Below are 18,136 nucleotides of genomic sequence, written 5' to 3'. Positions count from 1 at the left end.
CTAAACAAAGAAAAACTGAAATCATACAGAGTAGCAGTGCTAGGTCATGTATTGTAGATCAGTGGCATACAATATAAGGGGGACCCACGTGCATGCCAATCTCTCCATCACTTAAGGTTGTTTGTGCTTCCACGGTACTGTTGGGAAACAGACAGTTTTGTGTATTCTGCGTTTGGGAAGTTTCCGCTGGGCCCCAGGGGGGAAGGGGGTGAGCCCCCCTGTTGTATTCAATTTCAATGTGAATGGTACCTGTTTGAATAGGTAGGATGGATTTGAATTTGAATGGTCCAATCAGAAGGAAGCACAGCCTCATCACCAATCAGAGGCAGTGATCCCTTTCAACAATAGAATTCCACTGTATAAATCTAATCACCCAACAATACTATTTTGAACTTCCTTGCTGAGTTGTTCCCGTGGCCGGCTGCGTAATAAATCTTCCTGTTTTTACTACAAACTTTTGATCTGCTTCTTCCTGGGCTAACGGTCATTTTACCTGTTTTTGGGAACATCTTGATTCCCCTACAGTACCATAGTTCTCACTTAAACTTCTTTGAACACAATGTAGTTTCCTTGTTGCAAACGTTTTTGTCTTTGAACTATTCATTTTCCAAAAATTGTTTCAGTAACTGACTATCCACATTGTCAGTAATGAGGACCCCACTATTTTCACCTATGACACTCGATAATTTAAAGACTTAAAAATGTAACTTCTTCCTAAAGGAATCATTGTCATACTACAGAAAATGAAACAATTTGTGATGTGATGTGAATGTGAATATGGGGACAGTTGGGTTTCATGGCATGCGCTGCTATTTCTGACATAATGTGGATTTTTAACCATGGATGTGACTAAATAACTTCTGGGGTTGCTGTTATGGCTAAAATAAAAACCAGGGGGTCAGCATCATTGTTTTACAGTACACAGCACACAGGATCGAAGGGGCTTCTATAAGGCAGGATATTACAGCTTCCGGAAAAGACCTTCAGAGGATAGGACAGCATCAAGGCCAGGTCAAGCCTGAGTTTGGGGGCGTGGTTATAGTCACGGGTGGGGGAATTGGGGGAGGCTCACGATTCAGTGTTTCTCTCACGTGTCGCGTTTGCCCATGCTGGACCTCAGCATGAGGGTACACTCCTGAGGCACCTCGGGGTTCTCAATCATGCGTTGCCATAGCCGCTGCTCCTCCCCTTGGGAATCCATCCAATCAACATCATTCCCATAGCTTTGACCTGAGGGAAGACAGCAGAGATGCAGCACAAATGCTTAAGTCTGTATTTATGTAATGTACCTTGAATTGGTATACCAGGCGAACACCCATCCTTTCCCCCTTAACCCCAAGCCCCCCATCCTACAGATACATACAGTTATCAATCCTGAAGCCCATTAGCACCCCTTTTCCTCATCTTCCAAAGCCTCCTGCCCCCAGTAAAAAAAAAAAAAAATCATGAAATTAAACAGGCATGCCCATAGTGTTGAGCTTAGTGGGCCAAACCTGAACGTCAGCAATGATCTCAGGGAAAAATATTCAAATTCCCACATGCGAAGGCAAGTGTTTTTTTCAATCATTATACAATGCATACCATTACAGCATGGCCTTGCCCAGACGATTATGTTTATGTGAATATGGCCACAGGCAATAGAGTATGATCAGCATGTTAACATCCCCATCCCCCATGCGCCCACAAGGAGCCCTCCCCCCCCCTCCTGCTCACCGGTCCCTGCTCCGAGCCGCAACCCCCCCAGGAAGACGTTGCTGGAGAGGGGCTCCTTGTCCCAGATGGTGAGCTCCAGGCACACGTTGTTCAGGTCCTCGGGCTGCAGGCCGCAGTAGGTGAAGGTGTGATTCCACTGGGGATTCACACTCTTCTTCACCACATCTGTCTTGTGCTTTGTGGACTTGTTGTTGTCGGGGAGGAGGTACCTGGGATTGAGGCACACCACAGAATCACCATTCGGATCACAATGCCATCAGCAATAAATGCTAAAATGATAAAATAAAATCATTTGTATCTGCATGCCTGCAAAAACAACTCAGTCAATAGACATAAAATAAAGCCTTTAAACTATAGCGTAGACCAAGGTTCTTTATTTCATGTCTTCTGGGGGACAGATTCAGTTCTGCTCCCCCCCTTTTCTCCCATTTTGGACTGCCATTTTCATTTATCAGATGGTCTTACTGCTATAACCTCTACTGTAAATTCCAGACAAGACAGGTAGGCACAGTCACAGTTGAACATGCACAAACATTAGATGACAGAAAAACAAACGATTTTTTATCAAAACAGAGCTTCGTGGCAAACATTTTATCTATACTATACATATATATATATATATATATATATATATATATATTCACTATATAACCAAAAGTATCTGGACACACCTTGGCCCTGCACGTGGTTTGGGCTATACATACATACACACTGAACACACACACACACACACACACAATTGTTCTTTTTACTGTACCCTTTAACAAAAGGATCTGATGTCCCTCCAGACTTGACTGCAGTCAGATTCTTGGCTTCTTTGATGAGCAGCTCCACCATGCCTCCTTTGACCAATTTGAGGCTGGCTTTCTTATTCTTCCGGAATCCTTTCTTTGCTGGGAAATAGAGAAATGATGCAACAAAGTCACATGCTAATGTAAATAATTTTTTAACTGAAGCCTAGTGCAAATACTATATTTCCCAGCATTAGCATGGACAGTGTACAGTGTAGTACCTTGCCCTCGATTCAGAGGCAACATGAGGTTCTTCTCAGCGGGAATATACTTCAGCACCACGGTCAGTTCCCCTTTGTACTGCAGCACAGAGTCAATGCTGCTGTCCACCTGCACAGGGTAACACATTTACAAGTACTATCAACATGCGTGCACATACACACACATGCACATGTGTGCACACATGCACACGTGTGAACAAGCGCGCGCACACACACACACACACATACAAACACCTGAACAAACAGCACACACTCATACAGCACATACATGCTGAGACACACACACACGTGTGCACACAGCCATACACACATGCATGCCACATTCACTACTGTGACGTTCACCTTGTTTTCTTGGGTTTGGTAGATATCTTTAAACTTTGGTCTTTTGACCATACAAACAGAGTACAAGGTAGAGAATACCATTAAATATTCTGATTTATAAACACCAAAGTTATTTTCTTAATTTAAAATGATCAGAACAGAACAAATGCACCACTGTGTCATTTATAGACTCTTAAACAGGAAAAGTCTATGGCACACCATATGAAAACTAGGATACAACAGTAAGTCATGCTCTTGATATATTAGACCAGGCATAGATCTCTGGTGTGATGGACGCCCTGTAATGCTGCAGTGGGAATCCGCACCTTGGGCTGCAGTAAGAACCACTCTTCCGACTGTTTCTCAAACTCCCAGGAGTCGAAGGCCACCTCCACCTCCCCCAGGAAGCTGTTGTGCCCAAAGCGGTCGTTGTGCCACACGGACAGCTGGAGGGTTCGAGTCTCCAGTTGGGAGTGGCTTATCACATACTGAGGAGCAACAGAGATGTTATTAACCTGGGGAAAGAGCTCAGCCTCCATGCCCACACAACCAAAAAGCACGACTAGCATTACCAGTAGTATTAGTAGCAGATGTAGCAGACAGTGGTAGCAATGCTAGTAGTAAACACAGTGGTAGTAGTAGTAGCAGCAGTAGTGGTGCTGGTAGCAGTGGTAGTAGTAACAGTAGTAGTGGTTGTGGTGGTAGTGGTGATAGCAGTAATATATTTGATTAATTTCTTTTTTGTTTTCACTTTTTTTTGTTTTTCTCCCTCTTTGGAACGTTGAGTCTAATTCCTCATCAGCAGCCATGGCTGCATTCTCCAACACCAGCACGTGCTCCAGCCACTTCTTATCACATAGCAGCTCTCAACAGAGCCTTAACGGGATGAGCCACCCAACAGACCCTTATTCCACCACTTAACACTCAGCGCACAGCAGTCATGCTATTCACTAATAAATAATATACAAATATTTAAAAAGGATATAACAGAAACTATTAACACAGTTATTTTTATTGTGGATGAAAAACACCCTATATAAAATAAACACACAAATAATCACGTGGGTAAATACTGTACATGCAAAATATTTTAAAACCATCAGTTTGGTTCCTCTTAAAACACATCAACACAATGGAAGCTGTGTGCATTCCACAGATCTGCAGGGCCGTCTCTTCCTCCAGAGAAAGCAAGTGAGACAGTCCTGCTGCTCACGCCCACCCACAGAGTCCTCTGCTTCCCCCGCCGTCTCTGCTGTAATTATCAGCACGCCTGCTACCAGACGCCTGGCTACAGACAGGGGAAGGCCCCTGTTCAGAAAGTCGATCTGCTGAATTCTCTGTGCTGGCGCACCCGTCAGGAGACTGTCAAGAGCCGTTAAGGAAATGGAAGAGAGACCGTCTGGGTCAACCCGGCTCATTCTCTCCCGGAGCTGCACAGCGTCACAATGACAGCAGAACACAAGGCCAGGCTGCCTTCTGAATGCACCTTTAAGCAGAACTATTTTCCTCGGCTTTGCCAATAAATATTTATAGGATAAGGGAGGAAAAACGGGTAATAACCCAATGTATAATGTATGACCGAGCAGGCAGCCACACGCAGTCGTTAGGCTATGTAGAACAGGCACGCCAGAGAAGCCGGTCACTTCCTCACCACCTCCAAAACAGCAGGCAAATCAAGTCCCGTGCACGCAGACAGGTTCGGTGAATGCAGTTTAAAGCAAGGTTATTCTAAATCCTACAAAATTTCCGAACATACCCACAGAACGGGATTTGGGTTGCAAGAGCACAGTGTCTGACAAGTCTAATGAAATACTGTTTTATGGGGAATTCATTGATTTAAATGTCCTGATTTAAATGAACAGGTGCATTTGAATAGAACACAAACTGACAACCACACTTACATTTGACAGATGCTCTTATCTAGAAGAAATTACAGTTTATTCCATCTTATTACAGTCCATATAATGTACAGCTGGAAGTTTACTAAAGAAACCCTGCTGACTTCCTCAAGGACACAGCAGCAGTGCCCCACCTGGGAAATGAGCCTGCAACCCCCGAGTAGCAAACACAGCCCCCTATCCATTAGACTGCTGCCTGCAGCTCACCTTCAAGGTCTCGTTGAATACAGGATTAGTGGTGCTGGTCTTGATGCTGGTCTTCCGCTTGCTCTGGCGAGACTTGTCAGGCAGGAGATAGGCCTTCACATAGCTGGCCATGCCAAGGAAATACACACAGGGTATTGAAAATCACAGAGACGGCTCTGCGATTACAAACACCTGCGCTGAAATGAGGCCAGGACTGCGACCACAGCTATCATTTTTCAATCAGCAATCAGTGAATTCTGTCTGTTTGCTGAAGAAGGCTGATCCTTCCTTTGTCAACTCTAAAAACATACGTAAGGTTTGCGCAAGCAGCTCACTTGCCAGGAAGTCATCCGTGCTACAGTTCTATGCTCAAAGTTGGGGCTCCTCTGGAATGCATTTTGCCGTACATTAGCATCATGCACCCATTGTGCAAGAAAAAACCATTTTCATATATTGAAAAATATACTGTAATACAGTACATTAAACAATAAGTTGAATATATGGAGCCATTTTTTTTTGAAAAATGGATCTACATTTTGTCATTTATGCTTAACAGTACACTCTTTTGGTTAGGTTTAGATATATTGAAATGACAGCATAGCAGAAAATATTTTGTAGTAAATTCCTATACATTACTCAATACATTTTCCATATAAGAGAAAGTACATTGAACTTTCAAAATAGTTCTTTATTCCACAAATAAACCCATATTATTTATTTTTACAAATGGTTTGTGTTGTTAAATGCTGAAATGATTAAGAGAACAGCCTTTTACTGGCTGTTACCTTTTACAACAAATGACAAAACAAGAATGGAATTGTAATTCCATTTGGGGAAAGAGCTTGCTTTGCGTGGGGGCTATTTAGGGCCGATGGCGGTGGGCTTACGGGTCGGTACGCTGCCTCCTCTCGTCTCCGATGGCCAGGTTCCGGCACTCCTTCACCAGCACATTGAGAGCTCCAGTCCTGTAGCTGTAGGAGATGTGGAGCAGGATCTCCCCACTGACGGTGGCATGGCCGTAGTCACCCGTCTCACTGTACACACTCATCATGCTGCCCAGACTATTCTGAGGGTAGAACAGAGCAGAGGGAGATTTCACTGTGTGTGTGTGTGTATGTGTGTGTGTCTGTACACATGCATCATGCTGCTCAGACTACTCTGAGGGTAGAACAGAGGGGGATTTCACTGTGTGTGTGTGTGTATGTGTGTGTGTGTCTGTACACACTCGTCATGCTGCTCAAAATACTCTGAGGTAGAACAGAGGGGGATTTCACTGTGTGTGTGTGTGTATGTGTGTGTGTGTCTGTACACATGCATCATGCTGCTCAGACTACTCTGAGGGTAGAACAGAGCAGAGGGGGATTTCACTGTGTGTGTACCTGTGTGTGTGCATACAGTGACCTCCAAAATTATTCACAAAATGGTACAGATGAGGTAATGAGCTACATTGTATGCTTAAAAAATGGGCATTTGTATGTTATGTTTGCTACAGCCCCAGTGTAAAATGATATGAAATATATATTTTTTTAATTATATTATTTTATACCAGAGCTGTACTGATAATAACATACTTGATCTGATTAAGCAATGAATGCTTTAATCAGCAACTCATTTTAGAAATAAAAATGTCTCTCTCTTTTTAATGTAAAATGTTTATAATCTATAGTTGTTGTTATGCAGGAAAACGAAAGTAGTGCAAAATCATACACGATCAGGTCATTAACCCCTTCGCGCAAGCCCCCTAGTGGTCGGCAGGCCGGCATGCCTAAATTGCTCAACTCAGACATTTAGTGCTCCTGCAACCAAACTATGAGTTGAAAACACAAGCTCTTTGTTCTAGATATTAGGTATTCTGTGTTCTAACTAGTAGATGATTCAAGACAACTATGCCGAAGATGGAGTTTGTAAACTCCACTGTTTTCGCACCTGTCATCCATTTACCAAGCACCCCCTCCCTGCAGTCTCATCTGCAACTCCACGCCCCACCCATGACACACTGAACAATAGTGTCTATCATTCATAAAAACACTTTCACCCCTAAAAATCCGTATTCCGTCGTAGCAACAAGATAAAGCCAACAATAGCCAAAGTTATGCCAGTACAGCTGTGAAAAACGCTGCTCACTGAACAGTGAAATAAAGAGGAATTTTTCTCAACTTATACCAGATCTTTCTACTGTTAATTTCTGGGATGAAATATGGAATAAATATACAACGTTACCATTGGTTTTTCACATAGAGATGTCCCTTTTGAGACTTAGTGGTAATATATTGTCTTGGACAATCCGTTTATGAAATATGCACTCATTTGTGACACCTGGGTACCTTCCAAAATAGCTGTGCGTAATACCACACATGCTGTTTACGGTGTTGTCGCCCTTTGTAGCATAATCTGGCTTGATTGACAATTAATCTATCCAAAAGGTGACAGAATAAACTTTCTAACGATGTATAATATGTTTAATTTTACTTTTGGAATAGTGTTTTATAGCCCACCGCAATAGAAAGTTTCTTGTCATCATCGCTGCCTTATGCATTCACTCCATGGTAACAGTAAAAGACACTGCACCCGGCGAAACGTTATTGATCAGTTTCGTTATTTATTGGAAAATATGATAATTTTTGAGCATGGCTAAGGCATATGTTTGCTGATAGACCTAGCTGATTTACTGTTTTCTGGATTGGAAGTCAGAAGAGGAGAATGACAGCATTGATTCAATGTCTCTATCTACTGAACACAGATAAGATTTCATTGTCAATATGTATGTGTTACTGCTCAAAACAGGTTAGAAGCAGTCCTACAGTTAACATTGGATTCCAAGATATATTCACATTAATATTTAATGTTCAGTTCTTGTTTTTTCTAATCTGTCAATTAAAACTAATAGAAGAAAGGTCAGCACCCTCATTTTATAGTGATACATTTGCTCAAAAATAAATTCCCCCCAAAAACATGTGAAACCAAATTCCCAGTAGTTTGTGTAACCTCCCTTCACAGCATAACACTCTTTCATTCTGTTTCATGAGCTGAACATTCAGGAAGGGACCTTTGACTATTCCTCCACACAGAATGTTTCCTTCAGGGCCTTAAGTCTGTGACGGAGTGTAGCTCAGTGGGTAAGGAACTGGGCTTGTAACCGAAAGGTCGTAGGTTCGATTCCCGGGTAGGACACTGCCGTTGTACCCTTGAGCAAGGTACTTAACCGAAATTGCTTCAGTATATATCCAGCTGTATAAATGGATACGATGTAAAAAAGCTATGTAAAAGTTGTGTAAGTCGCTCTGGATAAGAGCGTCTGCTAAATGCCTGTAATGTAACGTGCTTCAATTCAAGCCACATTTTTTATTGGATTCAGGTTTCGAGACTGAAATGGCCATTGAAAAACAAAAATATTGTCATCAGTTAACTACTTATTGATTGAGGTTTGCTTAGAATAACAGTCTTTCTCAAAGATCCATGTTGGAACCTTCAGGTGAGGTAATAGGTTATTGGCTAAAATGCCTTGGTCCTTGATGGAGTTCATGACTCCACTGGCCTCATCAAGAGGCACAGCACCAGCAAATACAAGACAACCGCATAACATCAGATCCACCACGATATTTCACCATAGGCATGACACCCTCCTCCTTTACAACATTAGCAGCCTTCTTCTGATCCCAAACCCGCAGTGTAGCCACAAGCTCACAACTGATGTCATCTAAACATGACACCTTATACCTGGTTCTAACCAAAGGTCCAATCTAATACAATTTTCAGCAAACGGTCAAATGAAGGAGTGCTTTTTAAAAATTAACTTTTGCTTTTCTACTTCAGAGACAAGGGAATGTATTTTTTGGCATTACAAACAACATAAACATCAAGAACCATTATGGAAATTTCCGGCAGGTTCTGAAAGTGCAGTAGTGAAAAGCAGGGTCAGAGGTCACAAGAGGAAGCGCAGTACACAGCACTCACAGTCTCAGCATCAGAGTCGGGAACATTGAGATAACCCCACTTTCTCTCTGAGCCAGCTGGGGAGGACTGCCAGCCGAGGAGGAGGAGGAGGAGGAGGAAGAGGAAGACAAACGACAGAGGCCAGAGGAAAATAAAGGAGCATGGAGAAGAAAAAGAAAAGATAAGTATGAAAACACAGACAGATCAACTTACAGTGAGATAACAGAGGCCAATAAAGATGCGTAACCCTAAGTGCAGGGACCAAAGGGACTAAGGAAGAGGGCATGGTCCATGCTAGCCAAAAGGTTGCCATTACCATGCGTTTTCGGCAGAGGCATATTTGAGGAGGAGACTCACAATAATAATAGAGACATTTACAAAGACAAGAACATGAGTGAGTACCTCCTGCTGTTTCATGCTTGTTATGTCATTCATAGGAATGACATAACAAGCACCATGGCGCCATAGGAGAAGCACTGCCACTGTCTTTCACAGATGACAGTGCCTAACCTGCCGTCGAATGGAAACGGCACAGCGGCAACCTAAGGAACCCTGGCCAGCTTAAGCCCTCATTAGCTGACTTCATCCCCTCTCTAACTGAGGGCCGCATCCGCATTCGCTTTCATTAATCGCGTCGCCGCTGATATCGTCAATAGTCTCCTGGCACAAAATTGTGTCTTTTTTTTAACAGTCTGGATATAATACCACTTTAATAATGAAAGCAGTATCAAAAATGTTTGGAAACCTTGGTCCAATCTTAATTTAAAAACTATGAATGCAGTGATGTAATCACGCAGTCTCACAGCCTACTGTTGCCTCAGAGAGAAACTATGTATGAACAAAACCAAATTCAAACAGTGGCTTAGTCATGAATAGTGTATTTCCATTAACAGGTCTGAGGCCTTGTCCTTTGATTGAGCAGTGTAGAAACAGACAGCAAGGACCATGTGGATGACTCACAGGCCACAGACCAAATAGAGACAAACAGGATGAAGATGATGCCTCTCTGTATGAGCAAGCATCATCACCTATGTGCGGTGACAGACACATCGCTCACGTTCACTTTTTTAAGCTTACCATTGACAGGGCGCTGGTCATGCTTCTGTCCATGGCCAGGACGTGTGCGGACATAAGAGCATCAATGTCTTCATCCCTCTCAGCATCTGAGAATTCCTGAAGATCAAACCATTTGCTTTAACATGGGGGGATATGATGCACTTAGAAGGGATATGGAGTTACTGTCAAAATTCACACAAATGGATGATCCCTTACAGAAATGGAATATACCAAATATGTCGAAATAAAATATGCTGATGATGATGATGATGATGATGATTATTATTATTATTATTATTATTATATAGCACTATTTATATATATTGGCATAATGAAGATATTGAAACTAGGGCTGTCAGGGGTGACTACATTTCCTGACGTACTGATACCCGCTCTGATAGTGCTTGTTGTACAAATGCACATATATTTCCTCATTTGCTTTTCCGAAAAATGTAAACCCACAAACACCTAAACAATTTCACTTAAGAATCTTAAGAGTGTTTAGATTACCACAGGACAAAAAAACAAACAGGCTGACTCTGTATAGCCTGTGTAAGACTTGTCAACTATTTTTAAGAAGCAATATTGTGATATTTATGTCAAACAAAACAGAAAAATTGTATTAATGTTAAAAACCACAGTTATGGAAATTTAATGGTGTGGATTTTCATGACCATCTGTATGACTGTTACATGGTATATATGGGCATATGTTGTATGTTGTTGCTTTAAGATATTGCAGCATATCTTTTTGAAAATACATTGCTGATTAATATATGTATGATCATATTTTCCAAAAGGTCTACATACGTACAATATATTGTAAAGTTTATTCAGTTTCTGTAAGGTATGTACAACCATTCAGATCAATTCAGTTGTTCAGTTGTTTGTGAACAAGTGAACCAAGCATTCTATATGGCCAACTGAGTGAGACTGTAAATCCAAAAAGAACCTGGGTCCATTGAAAGAATGCTTAGAAATGAGTGTTTTTTAACTGGATTCTTTCTCGACGGTTGAAAAGGAATTTTTTTCTTTTTAGATGATTTATAAAAAACAAACAACAAATTCAAATGCAATCCCTCTGGAAAAACAAAAAAGTGCTGAATTTGGGCCAATTCCTTAGTCAGCAGATTCCTGATGTGACAGATTTGCTTTCTATTTGCAGACATTACAGACTGCCCTGTTATCAATGAAGACTGTCCTTTTAGAAGAATTAGCATGTTAACATCATTTAGGTCAGGCACATTACACTGAACATCTCCCCCACAGAGTCACATAGGTCCTCTCAATGAGTACAGACCTGGAAGAGAACAATTAAATTACTGAGCCCAGGGCACTCAGTAAGTATAATAGGGGCAAGATGTAGTTTCCCTTTAACAATCTCTCCATCGCATGGTGAACTTACAGGGTCATTCAGGTCCCCTGGAACAGACTGTGACCTCAGGCTCAGCATGTCATCGTTGACCTCAGTCTCAGTGCTCAGGTCCATCTCTGACCGACTGCGATCTGAAACACACAGAGAAATAAAATCGCCATTGTTGTCACCCAGGCAACAGACTAGAGGGATTATTGATGATCACTGTTTCCTGAACTCTGACCCAGCATTTCTTGCAAAGGATAAAGGCCAGGGAGACATAATGTAATTAACTCTCCATATGTAATGGCATTATTAAGCATTTTGACAGCTGGCTTGTTGACACTAATTGGAGTCATTGTGACTCTGTCCCCAGGGGAACAGCAAACTGCTGTGCGCTAAATCCCATAATTCCATAAACGGTGAGAGAGGAGAAAAGGGCGCGAGTCAAGAGGCAGGCCGATCAATCCTCTGTGAGACCGGTGTCCGTCCCCCCTTCTAAAAAACACACTGAATTTCCAGTCAGGCCAGCCTGCCAGCATGTGCTTAAAGCCTCACAGAGTACATGCCCAGTTTGCCCAGATGTCTCCTCAGTTTTAATGTCCTCGAATCAAAATATTGTTTAGAATTGCTTATTTTTTAAGGGCGTATCAAAGATCGTTACTGCAATGTTAGAAACACTATGGCTGCCAACTTCCATAATTTCAAACCAAGCTACCGGTCACAACCTCATCCTGGACTGTGACCTTATCCCTTTATCCCAATTGACCATGTGAGCACCACGTGTATTGAAAGGGCCAAAAAATGGACAGTGCAAATTTGGCACCGCTGAAGCCTAGGAATGGCAGTGAAAAAAATGTATTACATTTCTAAGCTCCTAAAGGGCTAACCAGTGGCTTGACATCTACACAGCATTTTGAAAACTGGGACTACAGTCCTCTACCATAAAACTGAGTGCAGGCAGTCATGATGAGGTTAGAAAATATTTGGTGAATGGTCTCCAGTGCCAATCTGCAAGAAGGTCGTTTGTGACACAGTGCAACATGATACCCGAAGACAAAGAGGCCTTGGACACAGCGATGGTGGGTGTGCTGGAGTTTGTGCCGGGGTTTCCAGCAGCCATCTTCTCAGGGACACTCTCACTGCTGCGAAAACTCGCCACGCTCTCTGCACCGTCTGGCTGGAGGAAGGGGAGGGCACATACTACATTAGACACCACCCCCTGTTGTCAGCTAAAAGCTAACAGCACCGCCATTTTCCATTTATAACCACAACAACAGCAACACAATTTTATACAACAGGAAAGGCACAGCATTCTGGGAATGGATGCAGAATCCATGATGTAGACCAGTTGGGCTTTATTTTCCTATTTTTGCATGTATTCCTGGCCTATACTGTTATGTCCTACTCATCTCTGATGAGGCACATTGGTCACTAGCACTACAGACCATGAAGTGTACAATACAACTGAGATTGCTGGGAGAATGTTAATAGCTTACAGTACTGCAATAACGTAATTATGTTGCATAACAAAAGGGCAATCACAGCCATGCGATTTGTAGAAGGGTAGGGAAAGCACGCCGGGAAGGGAAGGTACTGTGGCATACTCTTCGGCTGGCCTTGGAGCCTGCACTCAGGATGCTGGGTGTGGGGGATCTCCCAAAGGTTTCAGAGCGTAGGTTGTTGGGTATTGTGGGAGACCCAGAGGCCTCCAGAGCCATCACACTCCCCCTGTAGGTGAAAGGTCAGAGGCCATGTTGTATAGGCGCAAGTTTTTTAAATTTTATTCTTCATTTATACAGGTTCAACTGAGATAGAAATCTGTTTTTCAAAGGAGCCCTGGCCAAGAGGTTGTAGCATAAACAATCACTCACCATAAAACATAATACAGCCCAGTACAACACAACATCAGCCATAAAACAAAAACTACAGGCCACCAGCAAAATATCTGCCAAAGAATTAACATATTTGAGTTTTTTTTTTTTTTGGTTCTGGGAAAACTCAAAAAGCATTTTCTGGTGCATTGGGTTGAATGACACACCCGGCTTGTGGCCTGCTTGCCTTCCATTTGAGAAAACCTGCAACCTAAACCCATCATACCTCCTCCAATCTGCAGAGAGCTGCATGGCCCTGGGGATGTTTATAACAGGTGCTGTGAGATGCTGGAGTCTGTCTGCAGTGATTTTAATGGACATCTCTCCTTCGCCAGTGTACATCAAGAAAACCCTTCTTCTTTTTGCACTGCTTCCTCATTATTGAGAGATAATCTCAGTGCCGGAAGGTAAAGCATTCAGAATGAGATGAAGCCATTCAGAATGCACACCATACACACTGTGATCTGCTCTAATGATAGTGCTTAAAATCAGATATGCACTATCTGCCTAATGACAGGGAAGTAAGATGTGGTTATGTGATGTTGCACCATAATGACATTCCCTGAAGTGATTCTTTTTTATCATAAAATGATACGTTGTGAGCACAGAGATATTTTCAGATATAGTCTGAAACAGTATAAACCTTGTAATTCTCTCTCACCGGGGGACTCATGTGTGCATGATATGTTGGTGGTGTCTTCTTGAGTGCAGGTAGAGGTAAGGAGCACCTTATTTATTTTACCGTTGTTAAAGCAAGTAGGTCAACAGAGAACTGTGGCAACCTGGGTAATCAACGTAGTAGGGAATGTATGGGACTGTACAGCCAGCGTAGGGAATGGCCACAGTGGGTCAGTGCCTCTGTTCAACGTCTCAACCAAAGGATGGGACATTATACAGCACAATCCGTCCACTCCAGCAGCATCCCAGTTTTCTCAGCAGGTCTCCCTTTAGGGGTGACCGAGCCCGCAACTGTTCATCACGTTATGAAGCCTCACCTGTGGGAGCGAGGCGTGGACCGGCCGCTGCAGACGCTCCGCGCTTCCAGCTCAGGAGTCGAACCCGTGCTCCCGACTCCGCCCTCAGGCCCTTGGTCCAGCCCGTTCTCTCCCCTCAGAGCCGGCCCCTTCTTCTTGTCCAAACGCATCCTGCGCCACGACCACACAGCCCTAATCACTCAATCAGTCACTGAGATTTGTTTATCAAATGCGGCACAATCACACATACGCCTTAATATGTATAGTATAATGACAACACAAATAAAAGTCTTTCTTTCATTTGATATTAAAACAGTATAGAATTACACATATCTGTGAAGACATAATGGGCCTCATTCATGAAACGTGCGTACGATCACATTTGATCGTAAACTGTGTGCGTAAGAACGTTTCCAAGAACATTTCGGCATTCATCATTTTTTTCTCATCTGTATTTGTTCATGTCTGTTTCCTTATGCTAATCATATGAACAGGATTGCTCATAAGATTTACGATCAGTCCGCATTCATCGTCTCATACACCTGGTGTATGTACAAAAACAAGGTCTGCACATGCATCACAAATCCCATATTGGTTTTTCTAGGAATGTTCTAAAGAACATTTTGTGAATGGGGCCCAATGATTTCACTGACAAAAACATATTTTTGGTAACGCAATAATGCCATGAAACCTATGTCCACAGAGGTCATCCCTGTTGTCACACAGGCAGGAAGGGCTTTAGGTTGTAATGCATATCATAATGTACTGAGTGAGCATGAAATAAATTATCTGAATACCTATACAATCAGGAAAAAACATCCTTCACAGGACTACAAGGCAAGAGTACTGAGGCATGAATTCTCTGGACTGCACCCTTCTTTCTGTGCCACACATAAACTGCATCTCTTAAGAGCCTGCTTCCCTCACCGAACCCTGACGTGGTCTCACCCTTTCTTCCGCGCCCCAGCCAGCACATTTTGGAGGGCGCTCTTGCCTGGCTTGGGCTTGTCAAACTTCTCCCAAGGTCTAGGACTGGACTGTGGCTTGACATGTTCAGTGCTTCTGTCATCTGCAAAACACAAGGATGGGCAAATCTAATCAGCCCAAATCAAATAACTGAAAAGCTGACCAGACTGTGAGTTCATAATTCACTGCCGTATGCCCTAATGAGAAAAGTCAAACTATATCCTTAATACTACATAAAAAACTGAATTCTCAGAGAAGACAAATCTCATAGACACTGGCTTGAGAATAAATCAGATGTTTTCTGTACTTGTTGTACCAGTGTTTCTTCCGCTGTTTCTTCCTTGAACAGGCCCGGGGGCTGAGCCCTGGTCCAATTTAATTTGGCAACGCACACAAAATCTGCCGATGTGTTAGTGCTTCCGTTTCCACCGCACGGGGCGTTCCCCCGCCCCCATCCTCTCCTCTCTCCTAGTGCAGAGAGCTTCTCCCTGGAGACAGCTGGTTAACTATCACCTGCAGTCATTCGCTGCCTCTTCAACCCCCCCCCCAAATAATACAGCCAATAACGGCATTTCCTGCATACAAAACAGCAAATATGGCATGCTGCTTTTTGTCTGGGAAGGATGGCCGAACTTGTTTTCTTTCATAAAATTATGGATACATAGTTAAAGAGCACAATCACTGTAAAGCAGAGGAGTGTTACAGAAAAATAAGCAATACTGAGCAGGGTGTTCTGGCGGATAGCTGCAGTGGAGGGTTGGGGGTAATTAGCTGGTGAGAGCTGAAGTGTATTTAACTCGCACAATAGTGAGACTGAGAATAGATTACAGATGCACTATAGAAATGATCACACCCCTAGGGCCCTTTGGTGCTGAAAGGTACTGCTCACCCAATGGCCAGACATTGGTTGACTGTTGACTACTTAAGTACTGACTGAATACTTAAGTATTATCAGGATAATTTTAAAGTAACATATTGAATGTGCTAGTCTATATTTAGTGGTCTTGCTTCCGGCAAGCCCACTCTTGCTATCTTTCATATTTTTTAAATTTTTATTAACTGCACTTTCTGCCCAATTTTTCTAGCTCGAACTAGTCCTAGTGTTTTTGCACTACATTCAAACTTTTTACACCAAAATGACCGGCTAGTTCCAGACATTGTTGCTTGTATATAGATTTTTGAAATATTCAAAACTTTTTGAAATATTCAACTTTTTTTGTGGTCACTCCATAGAGGGTCACTCATGGACGTTTAGTAGGATGCTTTAGTAAGGCGCATGTGCAGGTGGTCACTCACTCACTCATGGACGTTTAGTAGGACACACTTCGAACGGCACAAGATTTTTAAGCACAGATTTATCGCCTAACGTTACTTTAGCTAACCGTAACCCTAACATGTTAGTGTTTCGCCCACTTTAGTTAACCTAGTTAGCGTGTACGGATGCTATCCTGCACGCATGAGTAGGAGCTACAGACACACAGCTACAACCTGCGTACGGATGCTATCCTGCACGCATGAGTAGGAGCTACGGACACACAGCTACAACCTGCGTACGGATGCTATCCTGCACGCATGAGTAGGAGCTACGGACACACAGCTACAACCTGCGTACGGATGCTATCCTGCACGCATGAGTAGGAGCTACGGACACACAGCTACAACCTGCGTACGGATGCTATCCTGCTCGCATGAGTAGGAGCTAAGGACACACAGCTACAACCACCGATACAGATGTATGGACACATGGATGCTACAACCACCGATACAGATATATGGACAAACGGAGGACAACAAATAACGTTACAGAGGTGAGGACATGCCATAGCTAAGTTTTACTCATGACCCTTTTAGGATATGACTAATCCCTGCAACATAATCGCTACTTGCTGATCCCCGGCTGTATATGTAACGCTAAGGTGCACCGTGGGTCTGGACGGTTTCGTGCTTCTTCTGAGCTATGCGCCCTCATTGAAATGCATTGAGGCTTGAGGACAGTGCCAGTTGGATTTTGAAGCAAGCCCACACAATTCCTTCAGGAATTGTAACTTTTCTAGTTTATAAATAGTCTTTCTCCATTGGTTGTGAAACCTAGAGGAAGGCTTCCCAGCAAACAAGCACGTATTGGACCACTATTGGTGTCAGCTGTTGGTCCACCAGCATTTCCCAAATCAGAACTACAGTGGTCCGCTAGTAGAAGGACCATTCATCTTGACTGCCTGACCTCAAAGCCGCAACCTCTGTATTAGAAGCCCAGTTCCCTAACCATTATACTGAACTGCTGCCCTACATTCATCATTCACTTCTTCCATTGAGCCCGAGTGTAGCTGGGATCGCTTAACCCTCACCTGGTGGGCTGGTCAGGATGATCTGCTTGACCATGTCGCTGCTGGGCACGCTTCCCTGGGAGAACCGCTTTGACCGCTCTTCCAGAAACCACTCCCCTGTGACCACCTTCAGCTCCCTGCCAGAAAAAGCACCATGTATGACAGACTCAGAAGACACCAGGACATGCTGACAGTGCACAGTATTAAATAAAAATACATAGTACATATATAAAAAAACATATGTATGAAAACTACATGCATATATATTATAAGACAAATTACCGGCAATTTGTTAAAATTGAACTTAAATGAACTAAATCAGTAATGACTTTAAGATATCTGCTGTTTGCAATCAATGTTTGAACCACAGAAACAATGTCAATACATGGAAATGATTTCTGATGATTGTTCACACAGCTATTTGAAGCCCAATGTATTGTTGATACAAATAAATTTAAAATATAGTATATTTATGTTAAACTAAAACACATACATAATGAAGATTTTGCAGTTCTTGGGCAAATAT

At 42.8% G+C, this 18,136-nt stretch overlaps 1 protein-coding gene across 3 annotated transcripts in view; it reads right to left on the bottom strand.

Moving 5' to 3' along the window:
- Positions 1–525: 525 nt before the first annotated feature.
- LOC135250611 (synaptotagmin-like protein 5) overlaps positions 526–18,136 on the bottom strand; it is a 43,422-nt gene continuing 25,811 nt past the window's right edge. For 2 of the 3 annotated variants that reach the window (XM_064327113.1, XM_064327112.1), the window contains exons 4-18: positions 17,632–17,747; positions 15,269–15,389; positions 14,342–14,491; positions 13,080–13,203; positions 12,523–12,652; positions 11,524–11,624; positions 10,141–10,236; positions 9,085–9,150; positions 6,018–6,196; positions 5,152–5,254; positions 3,373–3,534; positions 2,726–2,834; positions 2,471–2,606; positions 1,714–1,922; positions 526–1,230 (exon numbers count right to left, since the gene is read on the bottom strand). In XM_064327113.1, the coding sequence (XP_064183183.1) occupies positions 1,088–1,230; positions 1,714–1,922; positions 2,471–2,606; positions 2,726–2,834; positions 3,373–3,534; positions 5,152–5,254; positions 6,018–6,196; positions 9,085–9,150; positions 10,141–10,236; positions 11,524–11,624; positions 12,523–12,652; positions 13,080–13,203; positions 14,342–14,491; positions 15,269–15,389; positions 17,632–17,747 (1,945 nt within the window). In that variant the 3' untranslated portion in view covers positions 526–1,087. The remainder of the gene's footprint in view (positions 1,231–1,713; positions 1,923–2,470; positions 2,607–2,725; positions 2,835–3,372; positions 3,535–5,151; positions 5,255–6,017; positions 6,197–9,084; positions 9,151–10,140; positions 10,237–11,523; positions 11,625–12,522; positions 12,653–13,079; positions 13,204–14,341; positions 14,492–15,268; positions 15,390–17,631; positions 17,748–18,136) is intronic. The other variant, XM_064327114.1, reaches the window with a different exon arrangement.

This window comes from Anguilla rostrata, chromosome 3 (assembly GCF_018555375.3).
Source record: "Anguilla rostrata isolate EN2019 chromosome 3, ASM1855537v3, whole genome shotgun sequence".
NCBI lineage: Eukaryota > Metazoa > Chordata > Actinopteri > Anguilliformes > Anguillidae > Anguilla > Anguilla rostrata.
The sequence above is the reverse complement of the archived record's forward strand: the minus strand, read 5'-3'. Positions and strand labels throughout refer to the sequence as shown.